The sequence below is a fragment of the Charadrius vociferus genome, unplaced genomic scaffold (assembly GCF_000708025.1).
Source record: "Charadrius vociferus isolate BGI_N301 unplaced genomic scaffold, ASM70802v2 scaffold90, whole genome shotgun sequence".
Classification (NCBI taxonomy): Eukaryota; Metazoa; Chordata; class Aves; order Charadriiformes; family Charadriidae; genus Charadrius; species Charadrius vociferus.
The window spans coordinates 8737855-8753990 of record NW_009647222.1 but is presented as its reverse complement, the minus strand read 5'-3'; the positions used below and the strand labels follow the sequence as shown (position 1 = coordinate 8753990).

At 40.7% G+C, this 16136-nt stretch overlaps 1 protein-coding gene across 4 annotated transcripts in view; it reads right to left on the bottom strand.

Annotated features, from left to right (window-relative positions):
• The window catches only part of LOC104281657 (liprin-beta-1-like), a 54478-nt gene that overhangs the window by 21785 nt on the left and 16557 nt on the right, over nucleotides 1-16136 (bottom strand). Inside the window, exons 6-12 of one of the 4 annotated variants that reach the window (XM_009879689.1) lie at nucleotides 11034-11126; nucleotides 10439-10531; nucleotides 8535-8649; nucleotides 5877-5938; nucleotides 5085-5160; nucleotides 2236-2393; nucleotides 1200-1318 (exon numbers count right to left, since the gene is read on the bottom strand). In XM_009879689.1, coding sequence (XP_009877991.1) covers nucleotides 1200-1318; nucleotides 2236-2393; nucleotides 5085-5160; nucleotides 5877-5938; nucleotides 8535-8649; nucleotides 10439-10531; nucleotides 11034-11126 — 716 coding nt within the window. Of the gene's footprint in view, nucleotides 1-1199; nucleotides 1331-2235; nucleotides 2394-5075; nucleotides 5161-5876; nucleotides 5939-7270; nucleotides 7304-8534; nucleotides 8650-10438; nucleotides 10532-11033; nucleotides 11127-16136 lie in introns of all 4 variants that reach the window. The other 3 variants (XM_009879690.1, XM_009879691.1, XM_009879692.1) reach the window with 3 other exon arrangements.

The window sequence follows — 16136 nt, the reverse complement described above, 5'->3', positions numbered from 1 at the left end:
GAGTAGAGGGGCAGAATCACCTCCCTTGACCTGCTGGCCACACTGCTTTTGATGCAGCCCAGGACACAGCTGGCCTTCTGGGCTGTGACTGCACATTGCTGGCTCATGCTGAGCTTCTGGTCAATCAGCACCCCCAGGTCCTTCTCCTCAGGGCTGCTCTCCAGCCATAAATTACTTTTCCAGCCATTAATTAGCCATTACATTATTCTTAGTATTTGATTTTCATTTAGACAAAGCCAGGGATTCGGACCCAGAAGGAAAATACCTAGCACAGCCTTTGTCTAGCTATGAGTCCAGTGTGCTTTTCAGTACTCCTTATGGTGCCAGTCCAGATCTGCAGGGGCCAGGTTTTCCCACCCAGGCAAGAATGGTGCAGACTTAGCAATGCTGGAGGAAGCTGACAGCCACTTCTCACCCAGGAGGCTGCCACTGAGTTGAAGCATGGGGCACCCCTGGGTGCCACAGCTCAGGCACAGCCCTGGGGTGCAGCCACGCATCCCCATCCCACCTTCCCTGGGACACTGTGCCTTCACATTTCATCCGGCTTTCAAAATCTCACGCAGGGCTCTCATAAGAGCGAGAAAAGAAATATCTTTGCATTTCATCATGCCGAAGGATGGCAGCAGGGATCTCTCTTTCTCCTGATCTTCTGAAATGCTGCTTGGGTTTCCTTCTGGGGCTCCTTTAAGAGCTCAAGGTTAGAGCTGGACAGTCCTTTTGTGGCAGTTTTAGTAGTGCCTTACACCAATCTTTACCAACTGTGGAAAATGTCTGAATGCAAATCATCAAGAACGCATTTGTGCTAGCACAGCCAACTCTATCTCAGCCAGACCTAGATGATGTAAACCTAGATAAAAATAATGATTCTGTGTCCTTCATTACATTAGATCAGTTTTTCTCTCCTTCTGTTAATTTCTTGCGAAGCAGCTGGTATCGAGTATAAGCACAGCTATAGCCACAGTAACCAAACTAATACTTGCTTACTGAAAAAGATTTAATCTATGCACACTGAAAAAGATTTAATCAATGCTCTTGATAACAGGAACATAAGCTTAGTTTGCTATAGCTAGTCAAGTGAACACTAGCCTTGTTTAAGTGACTTAATGTCTTGACAATACAGTAATTGACAGATTATTACTCTCATTAAACATCACAGAATATTGGGTTTACAATTGAAAAATACATGGAAACAATAATACCTCATTTCAGTTGCAGCGTCTGACCTAGGCTGCGTTTTCACTTTCTCTGCAGCAGTTTCTGAGCTCTTGGACGTTGATGAAAAAGAAGGGATTGAAATCTGTAAAATACTGGTGTGGATCTGTAAAGAATTCTAAAAAGAATGAAGAATATGTGTTACACTTTTGAGCTGAAATTAAGCAGTCATAAATGAAAAAAGAGCAACAGATAAACTATGAAAAGAAGGATCTGAAATAAGGTTAAGTGTTTTTCTTCTTTCTTTCTATTGTAATACAATGACTTACTACTTGAAAGATGGCACTGAAGATAAAACATGAATCACTGCACAGATAAGCTACAGCACAGACAAAAATCTCACGTCTCCTAAAGCTGCCTGCTGAATCTCTTTCTACCACAGATCCCGTGAAGGGTAGTTCACTTTTCAGGTTTAGTCCTGTCCTCAGCCGCTCAGAGAATACCAAAAGCTGCTAAACATTTAATTGAATTTAGTTTTCTTCACAGTGTGCTCATGCTGTTTAGTTAAGTAAGTCAAGTCTGAGTCAGAGCTTTAAGAGAAGAGATCTATAGGTTTAATACTGGAAAATGTGATTGTAAAAATCAGATTGGACCACAACCTACTTATCATTTAACTGAATGGATGTAATGATGATTGCATTCTTCTAAATATGACAGGATACATTAAGTAAATCCCAACATGTTTACTTCAAGTTCCTGACAAATTAAATGCAGCTCCTAAAACAGCTATGTTTGATATGAAAAGTAGTTCCTATGTTTGATAGAAAAGGTAGTTTAGACCCATTTTCACAACAAACACAGCTATTTGCTGTCTCCTGATCCCATTTGATGGTTAAGAAAAATAAACTTAACTGAACTCAAATGAAACTCCTCCAAAGGGACACAGGACATTACTAAAAACCGTGCAACTCCAAAAAAAAAAATCTTCTCAGAAACTTGAGTTTTGGCATCTGCAATATGAATTCAGCACAAGCAATGTTTTCAAGGAGCGATAGCATTAAATGAGGAAGGAAAAAAAGATACCTCTTCATGAATATTTACGTTAAACTCATCATGGATTGGAGATGCTGTTACTGGGGTTGGGGACAGGCTTTTCTCCGGGTCAGTCAGACTTGGTGTGTCCAATAAAACTGTGGAAACAGACCCTGAATTCAAGAAGTCTTCACTGTCGCTTTCCTTGCCTGAAGGGAGAGAAAGTAGAAATTTGTTGGTTTTACTTCTGGATACGTGATGACCCTCGCTCCCATGCAAGGCACAGCTGGTGTGTTCATTTATGGGCCAAAAAAGGAAGAGGTTAGGATTTTATTTTTTTTCAGGACAGACTACAATAGAAGAAGGGGAGTCATTGCGAAATGTTGCTTTCCAGTTCAACTACCACCAAGTATCAGGGTTGGAGCAGAGGGAGGACATATATCTGATAGCAAAAAGCCCAGCAAATGCCCTCAGGGCATTTAGTGGGATCAGTTTCAACAAGCTGAATAAACCAGAGTAGTTATTTCCTGTCCCATGTTCTGGAATTTCACTCTAAATACTTCTTTTCCTTTATTCACTAGAGAAAGACCAGGGGGTCAAGTCTGCCTGAAACTTAAGATGTCTCTATGGTATCTTCAAGTTACCCAAAGGAAAAACACAGCTCACTGCACGAGAGTCTAACACCAGCTTTTAAAGAGACTACATTATGTTTGCAGACTGCCACAGACTGACTGTCTCATTTAATCAACACCGTAGCCCACACCAGCATCTGGCATCCTCTGCTCCCAACAAGTGACTTGCTGCTCCTGAGCTGCCTCAGTACCACCAAAAGGCTTGGATTTCCACATTTGTCATCGATACCAGAGTACTGAAAATGACAAGAAAAAGTTAAAAGGCAACCAATACTTCCTAAAAAGTGAGCAGAAACTTAGCACCAATCACTAAAGATCTGATGCAAATATAAGCTAAAATCTGTTCACAGCAAAAACCTCTCTCACCCATTTTTCACTGCTTGAAATCTCTGTCCGTGCTCCATGAATTGGCCACAAAGCACAGTTCCCAGAGACCTGAGGTCCGTTTTAACATCCTTCTGTCTTTGAAGGCATAGCACTGCATGAAACAGCAATATCTAGACCGAGAGAAACTGCTTCCCGAAACCACTGCTGCACCCCCCTCAGGGCTGCAGTGCTCGCGGGGGAGCTGGACAGGCAGCTGAAGACTGTGCTTAAGGGCTTTCATGCGGCCCTGTAGATCAGCCGGTGCCCTTAGGAGTGGAGGTCAGGATCTCCTTAATGCAATCATCACCTCCCCACAGAGATGGCCTCTCAGAAGTCAGGCAGAAGCAAAAAGGGGCACCAGGAACCTCTCCTTTCCCTGGGTCTTAGCCCCAGTCTCAGCAGCATGTCCAGATGGGGCTCTGCCCTCCACTTTTCCTGCCCTGGCCCAAGAGCCCAACCATGAATCCACCACCACAAAAATACATTTGCTTCCTCACTCATTTCTGGCTATTGACAATCCTCACTCATTGAAAGGATCCCTGGGAGCTCCTACATCCCTCTCCTAGGAAGGCCATCCACCTCCAACATTTGCATGGACAACAAAAGCCCTTGTCCATCCTAAAGAAGCTCAGGCAATAAGCTCGGGTCAATTCAAGGTCTGTGGAAGGCTGGGCTGGCCGTCGGTGGCCTTCAGAGGACTCAATGACATCAGAGGTTTCCATAAGGTGGTAACAGAACACTGGCACACAGGCTTTTAAGTTGCACATACGTTATACGTGCATACATTAGCAGAATCCTAATGTCTAAAATTTGTTGGCAACAGCTCTTTCAGAGGACAGTCACCTACAAAATGCAACCTGAGTGCTGAAAGAACAGGACGCTGCAGGGAAAAAACCCACCAGGCCAGGATCATTGCTGTAAAGGGAGATACTGATTTTCTAAAATCTAAGTGTTTTCATCTGAAAACTTGCAACCATTTCACTGTAACGTTCTACATGTGTTTCTTTTGATTTCAAGGGAGACAGGAGAGGGATAGGGTATTCAATGCAATTACATTGAACTAATGACCACCTCAAGGTTTATCACCTTTGGGGATTATAAGCTCCTGGATCTGGAATCCTCCACCAGTCTTGGAACACATGGAATGGACCATTACATATTATGGTATTTATTATAGCTACTATTTCAGCCACACAGCTAAGCTCATTATCTGGTGGCAGAGAAGGCTCTTCTTTTTTGGGGTGTGTGAAAAAAGACTGGTAGGAAAAGCCAGCCTGGCCCCAACTGTGGTAAGGAAGGAGAACTATTCCGCAGCTGCTGCACGTGTTGGTTTGTGAAGGCTCCACTACACGTCAAAGATGTGGTGTGTCATCGCAACACAGTCCTGGCAGCACGTCTATTTTGCTACAGACATTTTTGCAGCTCTCGGCTGGGTATTGCTACTACAGCGCGTGCAGCTGCTGGGGCGGTGCTGGTTTGGCTTGTAGGAACGTGCACGCTCAGGCACTGCTCTGCTCAGCTACCAACTCCCTCCCTGGAAACACATGTAAAAGAGGGGAACAGCAATTTTTAGCGGTTACTGTAGCAGCCAACCCTGAAAGGCATTTCAGGAGGCTATGTAAAGAGCCTGAGAGCTTATCAGATTCAAACTAATTTTACAAGGGGGAAATAAGCAACCTGACAAGAAGTTACTACTGCCAGATGGCAAATGGGACAGCACCCAAATGTGCAGCTGCCTGGACAAAAAAAAGGCAATTTACCAGTTCACACCAGTTGAAGAACTAAGAGATGCCTCCAAAGATACTAAGTCTAAGAGTTGATACAACACTACCACAATGCACCTAGAGTTTAAGTGAGAGTAGAGTTCTTTTTTTTTTTTTGATTGTACAATACCTTTTTTACCTTGAGCCAATATCACCATGTCTTGAACTTTCTTGTACCTATTCAGAGATTGGCGAAGCTCTTCTATCTTCCTATCCTAAAATAAAAGAAAGTTGTGACTGTGCTTCTTCCTTTAGCAAATCAAAAACAAGACAGACAAATACTAGACATTCTTCAGTTTCATTGGTTGTGAGACTAAAAGAAATGGGAAGTGTGGATGGGACAGGACCCAGAACTCTGAGAGGCTTTGAAATATCAAAACTGGTAATTAGCAAAAACTATCATCTGGTTGATCACCAGAATTGTCTCAGCCTTGAAAGTGGATTTCAGCTCCCTCGTTAAGTCAAAGGTAGAGTATAATAAATTTGGCATGTACAAAGAAAGCAGTAATCAAAGGATTTAGGACTTTGGTGATCAAAAGAAAACATCCTACAGAATGCACATGCATATGAATGCGCAAAGCCATACATGAAAACAATTCATACTTTACAGAAAGCTCTTTTGGAAACACAGCTTGTAATATCTCATGGGACTTGTATGAAGCTCTTTAGATTTTCAGTACACAGTGTAAATTGCATTCACACTGAACTGAATGACACAACAGCATAAGGACTCTGTGTACATGCGATAGAGCTCATAAATGCTCAGTTATAGACCCTTAAAGGCATGGCAGTGCTTCTGAATATAGTGAATTATTGATTCTTACAAATTTGACTTTTTAAGTGAATTGTGACAAGTTCATGTGTGAAGATTTTTGTAAAGATTTAACTCAATCTGATGAATGATTACTGAAAAAAATAATGACTTCGCTACCTTCTCTTCATTTGCTGCCATTAGAGATTCTACCGCCTTCTTCATTTTCTGTACCTCTATATCTAAAAACACAATACAGTTCTCTAAGTCAATTTAAATAAGACAGTGCAAGGAAATAAGAAAAACAAAAAAAACCCTAGAAGCAACTCAGTAATATCTGAAAGTAAATTTACAAATTAAAAGACAAAACACAAGCCACTTAACTTCTATTTTAGATAGAAATATATAGAAGAGAATCCTTTTTCTCCAGAACCTTTTTTTTTCTGACATTTTATATCAAGGAAACAATGAAATTCAGAAAATTTCCTTACCCACCTCCCCAGCCTTACAAAAATGGAAAAGTCAAGACTAAAACTACTGCTTGACTTTCACTACCTCCCTCTTTCAAATAATCACATAATTGCAAAACAAAAAGTCATTTGAACTTAATAAAGCACATCCTCATTACAATAGTCAACAAACACCCCAAACGGCATCTCGAAAACCCACTATACAAAGCAATAGGATTAATGTGGATATGATGAAGAAAGCACTGTGCAGTGATGCTTAGTCTTAATTCAGTATGGATGTAGAAATGAGGACAGCACAATGGAATGAAACAAGTATTTGCTGTGATGAGCAGTCATGCTAGAATATATATTGTAGTTTTGACTTGGAAAAGGTCTCTAATACAGACATCAGTGTTCTGTGCTGCATCTATAACCCTCATTTACAAAGAAGTATAAATACACAGAAACATGTAAGTTCTAACAAGGTTAAATTTTGGAGGTGTTCTGGACTGGAAATTCAAAAAGAATGGAAATAATCTCCATTTTTGCTAAAAATCTGCCTTGCATAAATGAAGTAAACTTTATATTATGTTACAAACTCATGCAGGTGGCCAAATTCACAGGCACAAAAGCATTTTACCTGGTTTTAACTTCCTAAAATTTCTCAGAAAACAAACAGAGTGGGAAGAACATTTTCCTCCTTAATGAAATGCAAGAAGAAAACAAGCTGCCTGGCTGGCTTTCTAGATAAAAGACATTGAGACACTTTGGGCCAAAACTACAACTGATCCAGTTCCAATGATTTACACTCAGTTATGCTAACAGAAAATTTGGTTTACTGGATTGTGCATTTGGAACACATTACTGGAACTGCATTTCATTGAGAGGCAACTGTTTTGTGAGTCTCTGTGAGACCAAGTCTGTCTTTGCCCATCAGCCTTTTTTCAGAAAACTTTGTATTTCAAGTGTGATATATCCACCCTTATTCTCAAAGTGTAACTAAGGGTTATAGGTGATGCAACCTAACAATCGTTGTTAAAGCAGTTTTGCAAACACATGCAGAAAGCTATTCTGAAAAGCACTTCTGAAATGCAAATGCTGGTGGAAAGACATCAGAAACCTTACTTTTATCTTTGAGCTTCTTTTTACAATTTTCATCTGTGCAGGAAAATCCATTGGATTTGAAATTAGGATGAAGGTTACGACATTAAATAACTTTTAAGACAATATTGATACTTAAGGAGTCAACTATTCCTCATCTATTATTACAGAAGCAAGCCATTCACGGTTTCAACTTGCACTTCCCCTGTAACGTTCCTAATGACACAAAATAGTCTCACTGCTCTCATACACAACTACCTGTCTCAAGGATATATTTTTCAACTGTACATTTTCACTTGTAAGGCCTCAGAAAAGGCTTATGCCAACAGATTACTCTTAAGCTAACGCTTTACTGTTGAAAGCCAGCTAAGTGATAACATATGCGTAAGTGGTCACTTTTTAGTGATCTTATGCAGTGGTTTGGAAAACAGATAATTTTATTAAACAAAATGTGACAATCTGCACACAGCATTTTCCTCCTTAGGTCAGGAGAGGAAACTAATCTCTCTCAGCTTAATTTTTCTAAAAAATATACTTTAAAAGCATAGTCTTAAAATCAGCAATAACTATCAGTGAGATACATTCAGAATTGAAATTGCAGCTGGTCAAAAAACTCTGTGGAAAATTTTTGTGAGGCTTTAAAGAAAAATTTCTGATTTTAAATAAGTTCCCCAATCTAAATTTTCCCCAAATAAATACTGAATTTGTTTCTTCTCTGCAAGCAAATAAAAGAATTATCTGCCATGTAAAATTTCTGTACTAATTCGAGCTTAATTAGGATTTAGACTTATGCAGTGCACAAATACAGAACCAGTCCTCAATTTCACCTACTTACAGCTGGGTCCACACTGAATAATTGTTAGTACACATCATACTTCGGTTTCCAGTATGGCTTTTCCCCTTCCTTACCAGTAAGGGGTGTAAAAGCAAAGCCCAGCACAGGTACCCACACAGAAAGTTCCCTTCTCAATATAACCTTTATGGGGAACTTGTTGAAATTTGTTTAAGGATTTCTTTGCCACTATAAACAGCATCTTTTGAGGCACAATGCAAGCCATGTAAAGAGCTAACTAGGGATTACTTAGGCTAGTTTAAAGTTGATTAGGAACCTGCTATGGCAGTTGCGTTGTGAATACTTACCTAAATATGTTAAAAGAAGTAAACATAAAGACAGAAAGTATGTGAAAATTGAGGCTTTTATCTGTTCTTTCCTGCACAATCATTCATGGAAACATGACCTCAGTTGAGATGTCTGAGGAGGATATGGTGAGAGAGCCTCTCTTCTTACCTCTGTCCAATATTTCAATTCCTTCTCCTTTCAGCTTGCAAACCAATTTTTCCTGCAGTCTTTTAACCTCAGCTTCCTTCTGCTCCAGTTTGTCTTTCAAAGATGCAAGTTCATCCTGTAACAGACACAAAATCACTCAGTGACAGCTTCCACCTGCATCTGAGACTTTTCCAAAATTCACTCCTATGAAGCGCAGTGGTCAGGCCCTCAGCTGGTGGAAATGACGGAGGGCCCCCTGACATTTACACTGGCTGAGGGCACACCCACCAAACTGCCTCTGACCATCACAATAGATCGCTGAGACCGTAAGGGGGCAAAACCAGGGGGCCTATGATCCGAAAGTGTCGGTCTCATGCATAATGGAAAAAACATTTTAAATCTAAAGTTAAAAAAGAAAGAGTAAAGCAAAAGAAAGCGTAAAGCAGAAGAAAGCAGATTTCTACTTATTTAACCTTGCAGAGGCAGAAAAAGTGCAGGTGATGAGGCTGAATGCTAAAATTTACAAACACTTATTTTGGTATTTATGGGGCACTTTGCATGTTCAAAGCTGGACAATTATGGAACTGTGCTTACAGCAGGCTGAGGACAGTTTCAGAAATAACCACTGCTTCTATGAAAGAAAAATCAATCATGACACCATCAAGCACATAAACACATACTGGAAAGCAGTTCAGACAAAAATGTGGTACTTCTGCCACAGTTTGGGTTTCCTGATCAAGAGTTAGGAAAGGAAGTTTAGAGTTGAAATTCATGGGAATAAGACAGATGGTGTTTGGGGGAGTTGGGGTGTATTAGATAAATGCTGTCAAATTTTAACTTAGATCTAACCATCTGCACTAGCAAGTGACTGGCACGGATCCATGCATTTAGCTTTTTAAAATTTGAGTCAAATCCTACCCAGTTTAGTAACATGTTTCTTTGATGTCCGAGGATATCTTGTGCAACAGCATCATCAAGACTGGACCCTCAGTGCAAATGTACCCAACACTGAAAATTTAATTTGTTCAGTTTGTAAACAAAACAAAACAAAGCAAGACTCATAAGGTTGGCATTTACTGAATTTTTAAATCCTTAAAGGAATAAACCAAATTAGAATACTGTGGCTTAGGTATGTTCCTGAGCTTCACTCAAAAGATCTGTTGCAAATATACAGTGATGTCTGTGACCGCAGCTATGGCCCAGACTACAGAATTTCCCAAAATTGGTTCCTGTTTGCTCTGAAGCATCATTAAAAAAAATAGATCAATCTTAAAATTGTCAAGAAATCAAAGCTTCTTCCAGAACAGTGGTTGGGCAATACAATCCTCCAGTGCTCCAACTTGGTACTGATTTTGATGGGATTTCTGCCAGCGTAGGACCCATGCTTCTCCAAAACAAGACCATCTCTTGGTCACTTAAGAAGCTGCTGTTATACCCATGGGCAACTAGAGCTGCATGTGGTTGTTGTGTATTTCTTCCCCTGAATTAGAAACACGATATGTAAATTTACATGTGGGAGAGGGGACAGTATAAAAGAATCACTATTTTCTAGCTTCTAGCTAGTTTTCATGAATAAATTTTCTCTTAAAAGGTGAGAAAAAGTTACATTTGAATAACGGACATAAGCTACAGAACAGGCAATCTTCCCCTGGAAGGGGAATGATTTTAACTCAAGTCTAATTCCATTATGTGTAACCTATGCAAAGTTCACAACACTAAAATCCTCTCCCATCTGATATAAAAGCTGTTTACAAGGAATAGCTACATAAAGAGCTTTCCACATCTAATGGGAACGGGCACACTGCATATCAACACACAGCAATTAATGAAGAACAGAGCATGACAGCACAAGGCAAGACAGACCGTAAAATGGTGGAACACAAAGGATTCAAAACAGGCCCAATGTTACCCAGAAACTACTACACCTTTAGCATCTGGCTTTTTTGCTCCATCCGCTGCTTTTCATACTGCATCTGACCCACTTTGATTTTCATACTAGAAAGTTTGGCCATTAAAGACTGGTAACAGAGACAGAGGAGTGAGAGAAAACTGAAGATAGAAAAGAGACAAGGCTAAATAGCAAAGAGAAGTTAGACACTTGCAGAAACAGGCTGCTAGAATTACTTAGGTGAATGCTTTCTCTTCAGAAGCGGGTAATTTTTAGCACATTTAGGAAAAAATATATGCTCAGCTTTGGTCTCACCTGTGGCACACACCTTATGTACTGCAACTGGTGTTTCTTGACACGTATGTGAAACAAGGGTCTAAGCAGGTAATAAATTTACTGCGAACAACCAGCTGCAGGGTAAGTTATCCTTCATAAAAAAAACAATGCCTAGATCTGAAAATCACAGCACGAAATTTGGAAATAACCCCTGATGCTAAGTGAGTACCATGAAATCCCTGGGCCTGAGTGTGCTCAGGATTTTACGGGGTGCAGGCAAGGACTGGGGGAAAGAGACCGAACTTCTAAAGCCTGACTTACACCCTTCTCTGCCTCTTCCCCTCAGCTTCACTTACTTTGGTCGTTTTCAGTTTTTTCTCATACTGGAGTCTTTCATTGTCCATTTCTCCCACTCTCAGCCGCAATTCATTGATCTCCTGGATCAAATCCTGAGTGAGGGGGAAAACAAGACCAGAAACAACAAAGAAATTCAGTAAACAAAACAGAACAATAGCTACCATTGGTAGGTATAAAACCACAGCAGCAATAAAAGGTGCACTGTACACAAAAACGCATCACCCAAATTCATAGCCAAGTCAAGCAATTCAGAGCTTCCTAGATAGCCAGGAACTGTATTTCTCAGTTTCTGCATTACTGCACTGAATGCAAGAGGGCAGAGGGCAAAGGGAGACATAAATTGACGTTGTATTCCTGTGCTGAGGGCCAAGAAAGGCCTCCTGCCCCTCTGGCTGCTCAGCTGCTCGGATGTTCACCACTACAAGCGGGTAATGGAAAACCATGGCAGCCATCCTTCAATATACAGAATCCACATCTTCTCCTTGCCAGTCCTTCCCACCCCGGACTCACCAGCCATCAGCTGCCTTTTCAAAATATGAAGTGATTATGGCATAAATCCAGATTTGTGCCTCTCAAATGAGCCCCTCTAACTGAGGGCATATGTGTTTAAGCATCAATAGTGCCACTACACCTGAGCTTTGCAAATTCAGCCTGGCTTGGAAGAAACTCAGAGCCACCACCAGCTCACATCTGAGCAATTCAGGAGAATGGCTCAACCTCCTGGCCATCCTCCTGGAGAGACTTACTAGGTGTGGAGGTCAGCCCTGAGCACCACCAGCATTACAGCTCCCTTCCTGCAGCAGTCAAACGAACCCTGAATTTTACTGCCCCACCAAGGTGCAAAAGGCACTCTTTCTCCAAATCTCCCTGTCCTCTAGATGGGGAAATGGGATCTCATGTGGCCAGCTGCAGACCTGCAGGAAGCCTGGGGGACAGCCAGCACAGAGTGTCCCTCCATATAAGAGATAACGAACCACAGCTTATTGGGGAAATGATCTTCCTGCTCAGCAGGGGAATACACTACCAGAAGGCTGTGGCTTTTGCATAACTCAAAGATGTCCAGCAAGCTGCTGCCTCATGTATATTCTTACTGACTTTTAGTTTGTGTATGGACACACCAGATCAGTGTTACATTTGTGTGAAAAAAGAAAAAAAAAAAACCAGAATAAAAGAAAAAAAACAGTTTATCAGCAGCTACTATAATGCTGTATCACCAGGAAACTCTTCAAAAGAGAAGATAAGTTCTTTGTGCACCGTAGAAAACATAAGAGAACTTGAATGGCAGTATAACAGCTTTTAAGCTACCAAGAAGATAGTATGGTACTTTGGCTAGTGTGTCTGCCTACATGGTAAGGCAAATCCTATCCACATCAAGCAACATTGTACAACTGTAAACGCATTTTTTCAGAGCTAAGTGTATAATTAGTAGAGATACATAATTTATAAATTAACAAGCCAGCAGCCGACATTTAGAGGGTATTCACGGGTCCCTGGTAACACCTGCCTTCCAGCCCAATGCCACATTTTCGAAGCTTACAAGGCTCTGGTTATTATTTTGTGCTTAATGAATCTGATGGCAATGGAGCAGCATCTGTATTTCTTTAGGAAGATCCAAGCTCTATAATCAGAACTACAAGGAAAATCAAAATACAGAACATTTTGATGCTATTAGTAATTACTACCACTAATGTATGGCTTTTGGATTGGGATACACCTGCAATTCCTCACTCATTCTTTCAATGTGTAACATTTACAAAGCATGTCCCTCTTCTAAGTATAAATGTACAGCGATGTCAATCTGCACAACTATATTAATTGAGCTGTTTCTTATCAACACCAAGTGTTCTAGATGTCTAACAAATCTATGTTCCCAGGTCTGATGGTCAGCTTTGACACTATGACAATTGATTTGTTCGGGGCTTTTCTCTCCTGTAGCCATCATTTTTGCTTTGGCATGGTCCAATGTCAAAATACGATGTGTTGTAATAACTGTTAAGGTTGTTGCCTACATATTTATCACTTGAACTATGTTACTTCTAAAATACTGGAGGAAGAGAGGGAAACCAGTTACCTCTATTCAAAAGGCCCCTCTGAGCAAAAGGGATAAACCACAACTACACATCTTTGATGAAAAAAGTTAGTGCAACCCATATAGATTAACAGAAATGTCAAGATGCACTCACAATGTCATGGAAAACAGAGCAATCTTGCAACCAGGATCCAAGAGTGTAAGATCTTGGAGCAGAAATGAAATTCTTCTGCTTAACTTGTTATGGGCCTCATGGGTAATTGGACCCTTTACCACTGCTAACTGGTCACCAAAAATACTGTACAATTTGCTCAAGGGTTAAATAGAACTAAATACAAGTCCTAACAGCATGCTTTACCCTAAAAATATTTTCAGTTACTCTCTTGGAAGTGCAACATTAACTCACATTTTGAGTTATCTACAACGCAATAACTGTAAATGACATTCATTCTCATTTTTGAGGCAGAGGAGTACATTGAAGATTCACCAGGTTCCATATACAGACCCTCATTAGTACAAAAGAGATGCTCAAGCCTTGCATAAATGAACAGAGGAAAAAGAAAAGGCCCAAACAGGGCTGCCTCCCCTGCTATTGAATTACTACTTAACTTTGGGCAAGCTACCGGAGGTAGAGATTGTCAAAGGCACTGAAGTTCCTTGAGAAATCCTAAACCTCCCAGTGTATTTCACTTTCCTGCTTGCTTTTACTTCCACTACTCTCTGTTCAACTGATTTTGACTAAAAACCTTTCACAGCAAGGACTGTGCCTTGCTCGCTCCTGCAGCAGCCCCAGCAAGGAGATCACAGCATTGTTGGAAACCTGAAGGTGCCAACCGTTGTAACTGCTTATGACCTGAAGGGCTTTCGGGACCAGTGTGATGCTTGAGCTGTGTATGTCCCCATGGCACTCAGGGTGTTGTACAGGCTCATCAGGATCTGAGATCAGACCAAAAAGCCACCGAGTTCCCTAGCTGACTTGGATGAACCAACAGTAAAACAGTCACCCACATGGTGGCCAGTGTATGTATGGCACCTGCTCTGCTCGCATTTAATACCTCCTCTTTGGGCACCCATAAATGTGTTCAAATACCTGCCCTGGGCACAATGCGTGCTCCTGTCTTACAAAACCTGCAAAACAGGAAAGGGCCATTAAATGGTCCTCTTCTGATCCTGGGTCAGGTCCCTCCATGCAAACGCCCAACAGCTGTTCCTTGCATGGGTCCATGACTGGAGCTGATGGGGTGGGACATATAGACTCCTATTTCCCAAAGCCTTTTCCTTCCCCGGTTGTGTTACTTGCGCTCCTCATGGCAGAAGCAGGGAGGCACAAAAAAGCAATGACAACTTCAAGCTTCAGAAGCTTCCTTACTGGCAGTGGAAACACAAACTACATTTGTAGTTTTGCTCCACTCAGAATTCATCTGCACAAAGGAGACTGGTGGTGTTTAAATTATGAGGAATTCCCCATGAGTGAGCCAGTTTAACCTCTGGCTGCTGCTTCAAAGACCATGTCTAGTTATGGACTCCTCCCTAAATAAACTCCCTCGTACGATATTTTCTTACATAAACTCAGCCCAACTCAGACCACCCGTGCTCCTAAAGGAAAATAATACCGGTATCTGCTGAGAAAGCGGAAAGACTGGAATGATTTAAAGAACAGAACAAATCTCTATTAAGTATACAATTAGCTTTGAAAGAGCTGTGTATTTGTGAACATCTAGACAGGAAAGTCCTAGAGCACAAAGGAAAAATAAAAGCTTACACACCTAGTGAAGCATCTATTTAGAGAAAGAATGGTGAATATGAGAAACCTACCAAGCTGGAACGGGAAGTTGTAATGGCAGATATAAGTCAAAACTGGATAATATGAAGGATTTAATCTAAATGGTAATTCTGTAGGAGACAGTAGCTCCACAAAAGTTGTTTTAAGATGTCAGTTGGTTTTTTTATTTTTACTTTCTTTTCCCTAAATAAAAACAGAAGCAATATTCATAGTTTTTCTTTCCCAGTTTGGGTATGAAATTTTTTCCATTTTGAACACTGCATGTAAATGCCATAATACATTTTATAGTAGAGTATTTTAAATATCCATTTAAATACTCATCTCTGCTGGAATAATTGATCATCTATTAATTTAAACAGGAATATAGTTAGATCAACACTGAATAAAATATTGTGTACTTCCAAATAAGTCCTGCCTCCAAACTACCTGTCAGAGATTTTGCATGGCTGAGACCGTTACAAGTAGTCATTCATTTCCACTGAACAAAATGGAAATTGAGACATGCTCTCCCTTTCAGTGTCTAAGCCTAAGCCTTTTTACAGCCATAAAGCGTTGAAGCAAAGAAGAAACAACGTAATAATTTCTATCCCACTAAACTACATCATTCTGGTTTTCAAAGGAAGGGAGGAACATTTTTGTAATAGTTCATTAGTTCTAGCACAAAAATCCAGAAAATAAATATATATAGCTCCTAATTACAGTACTTACTTTTTAAACATAATTTAGATTATCTTATTTTTAAAGACATTAAGCGTATTTCAAGGTATTTCAAAAGGAAAGGTCTTCATAGCTGCCATGCAGGTAGGCCTCTTGTACCGAGCCTACAGAGTCGCAGCACACGTTGTGGTCCTCACACCAACCACTTTTCTGGGAACAGAGGTAGCTCCACATACACCTTCTCAGTCTGCTGTCTGAATTGTGCTATTAAGTTATGGAGAGACTGGGCTCCAGGAGGGAAATGAAAGAAGGGGAAGTACAGGAAAGCTCAGCAAAAAATCATCTTAAATAAAAATAAGAATAGAAAGAGAGGAAGCAAGTCCCCCAAAGCCCAATCACTTTTGTTACCTGCTTTTGGAAAGCACATGAAGCCACGGGGTGTTTACAAATGGAGATGCAGTGGAAGCCAGTTCTGAAAGCACCCGCTCACTGCAGTCATTTGGACCAAACCTTGCCGCCCCAAAGCCATTTGCTGCTGCTGTCAATTCATTTATCTATTGTTCGGGCTGCTTATGATAGCTGTCAGTATACAGGTGAAGAGTTATCTGTTGTGAAATTCACGAAAGAGCTGAG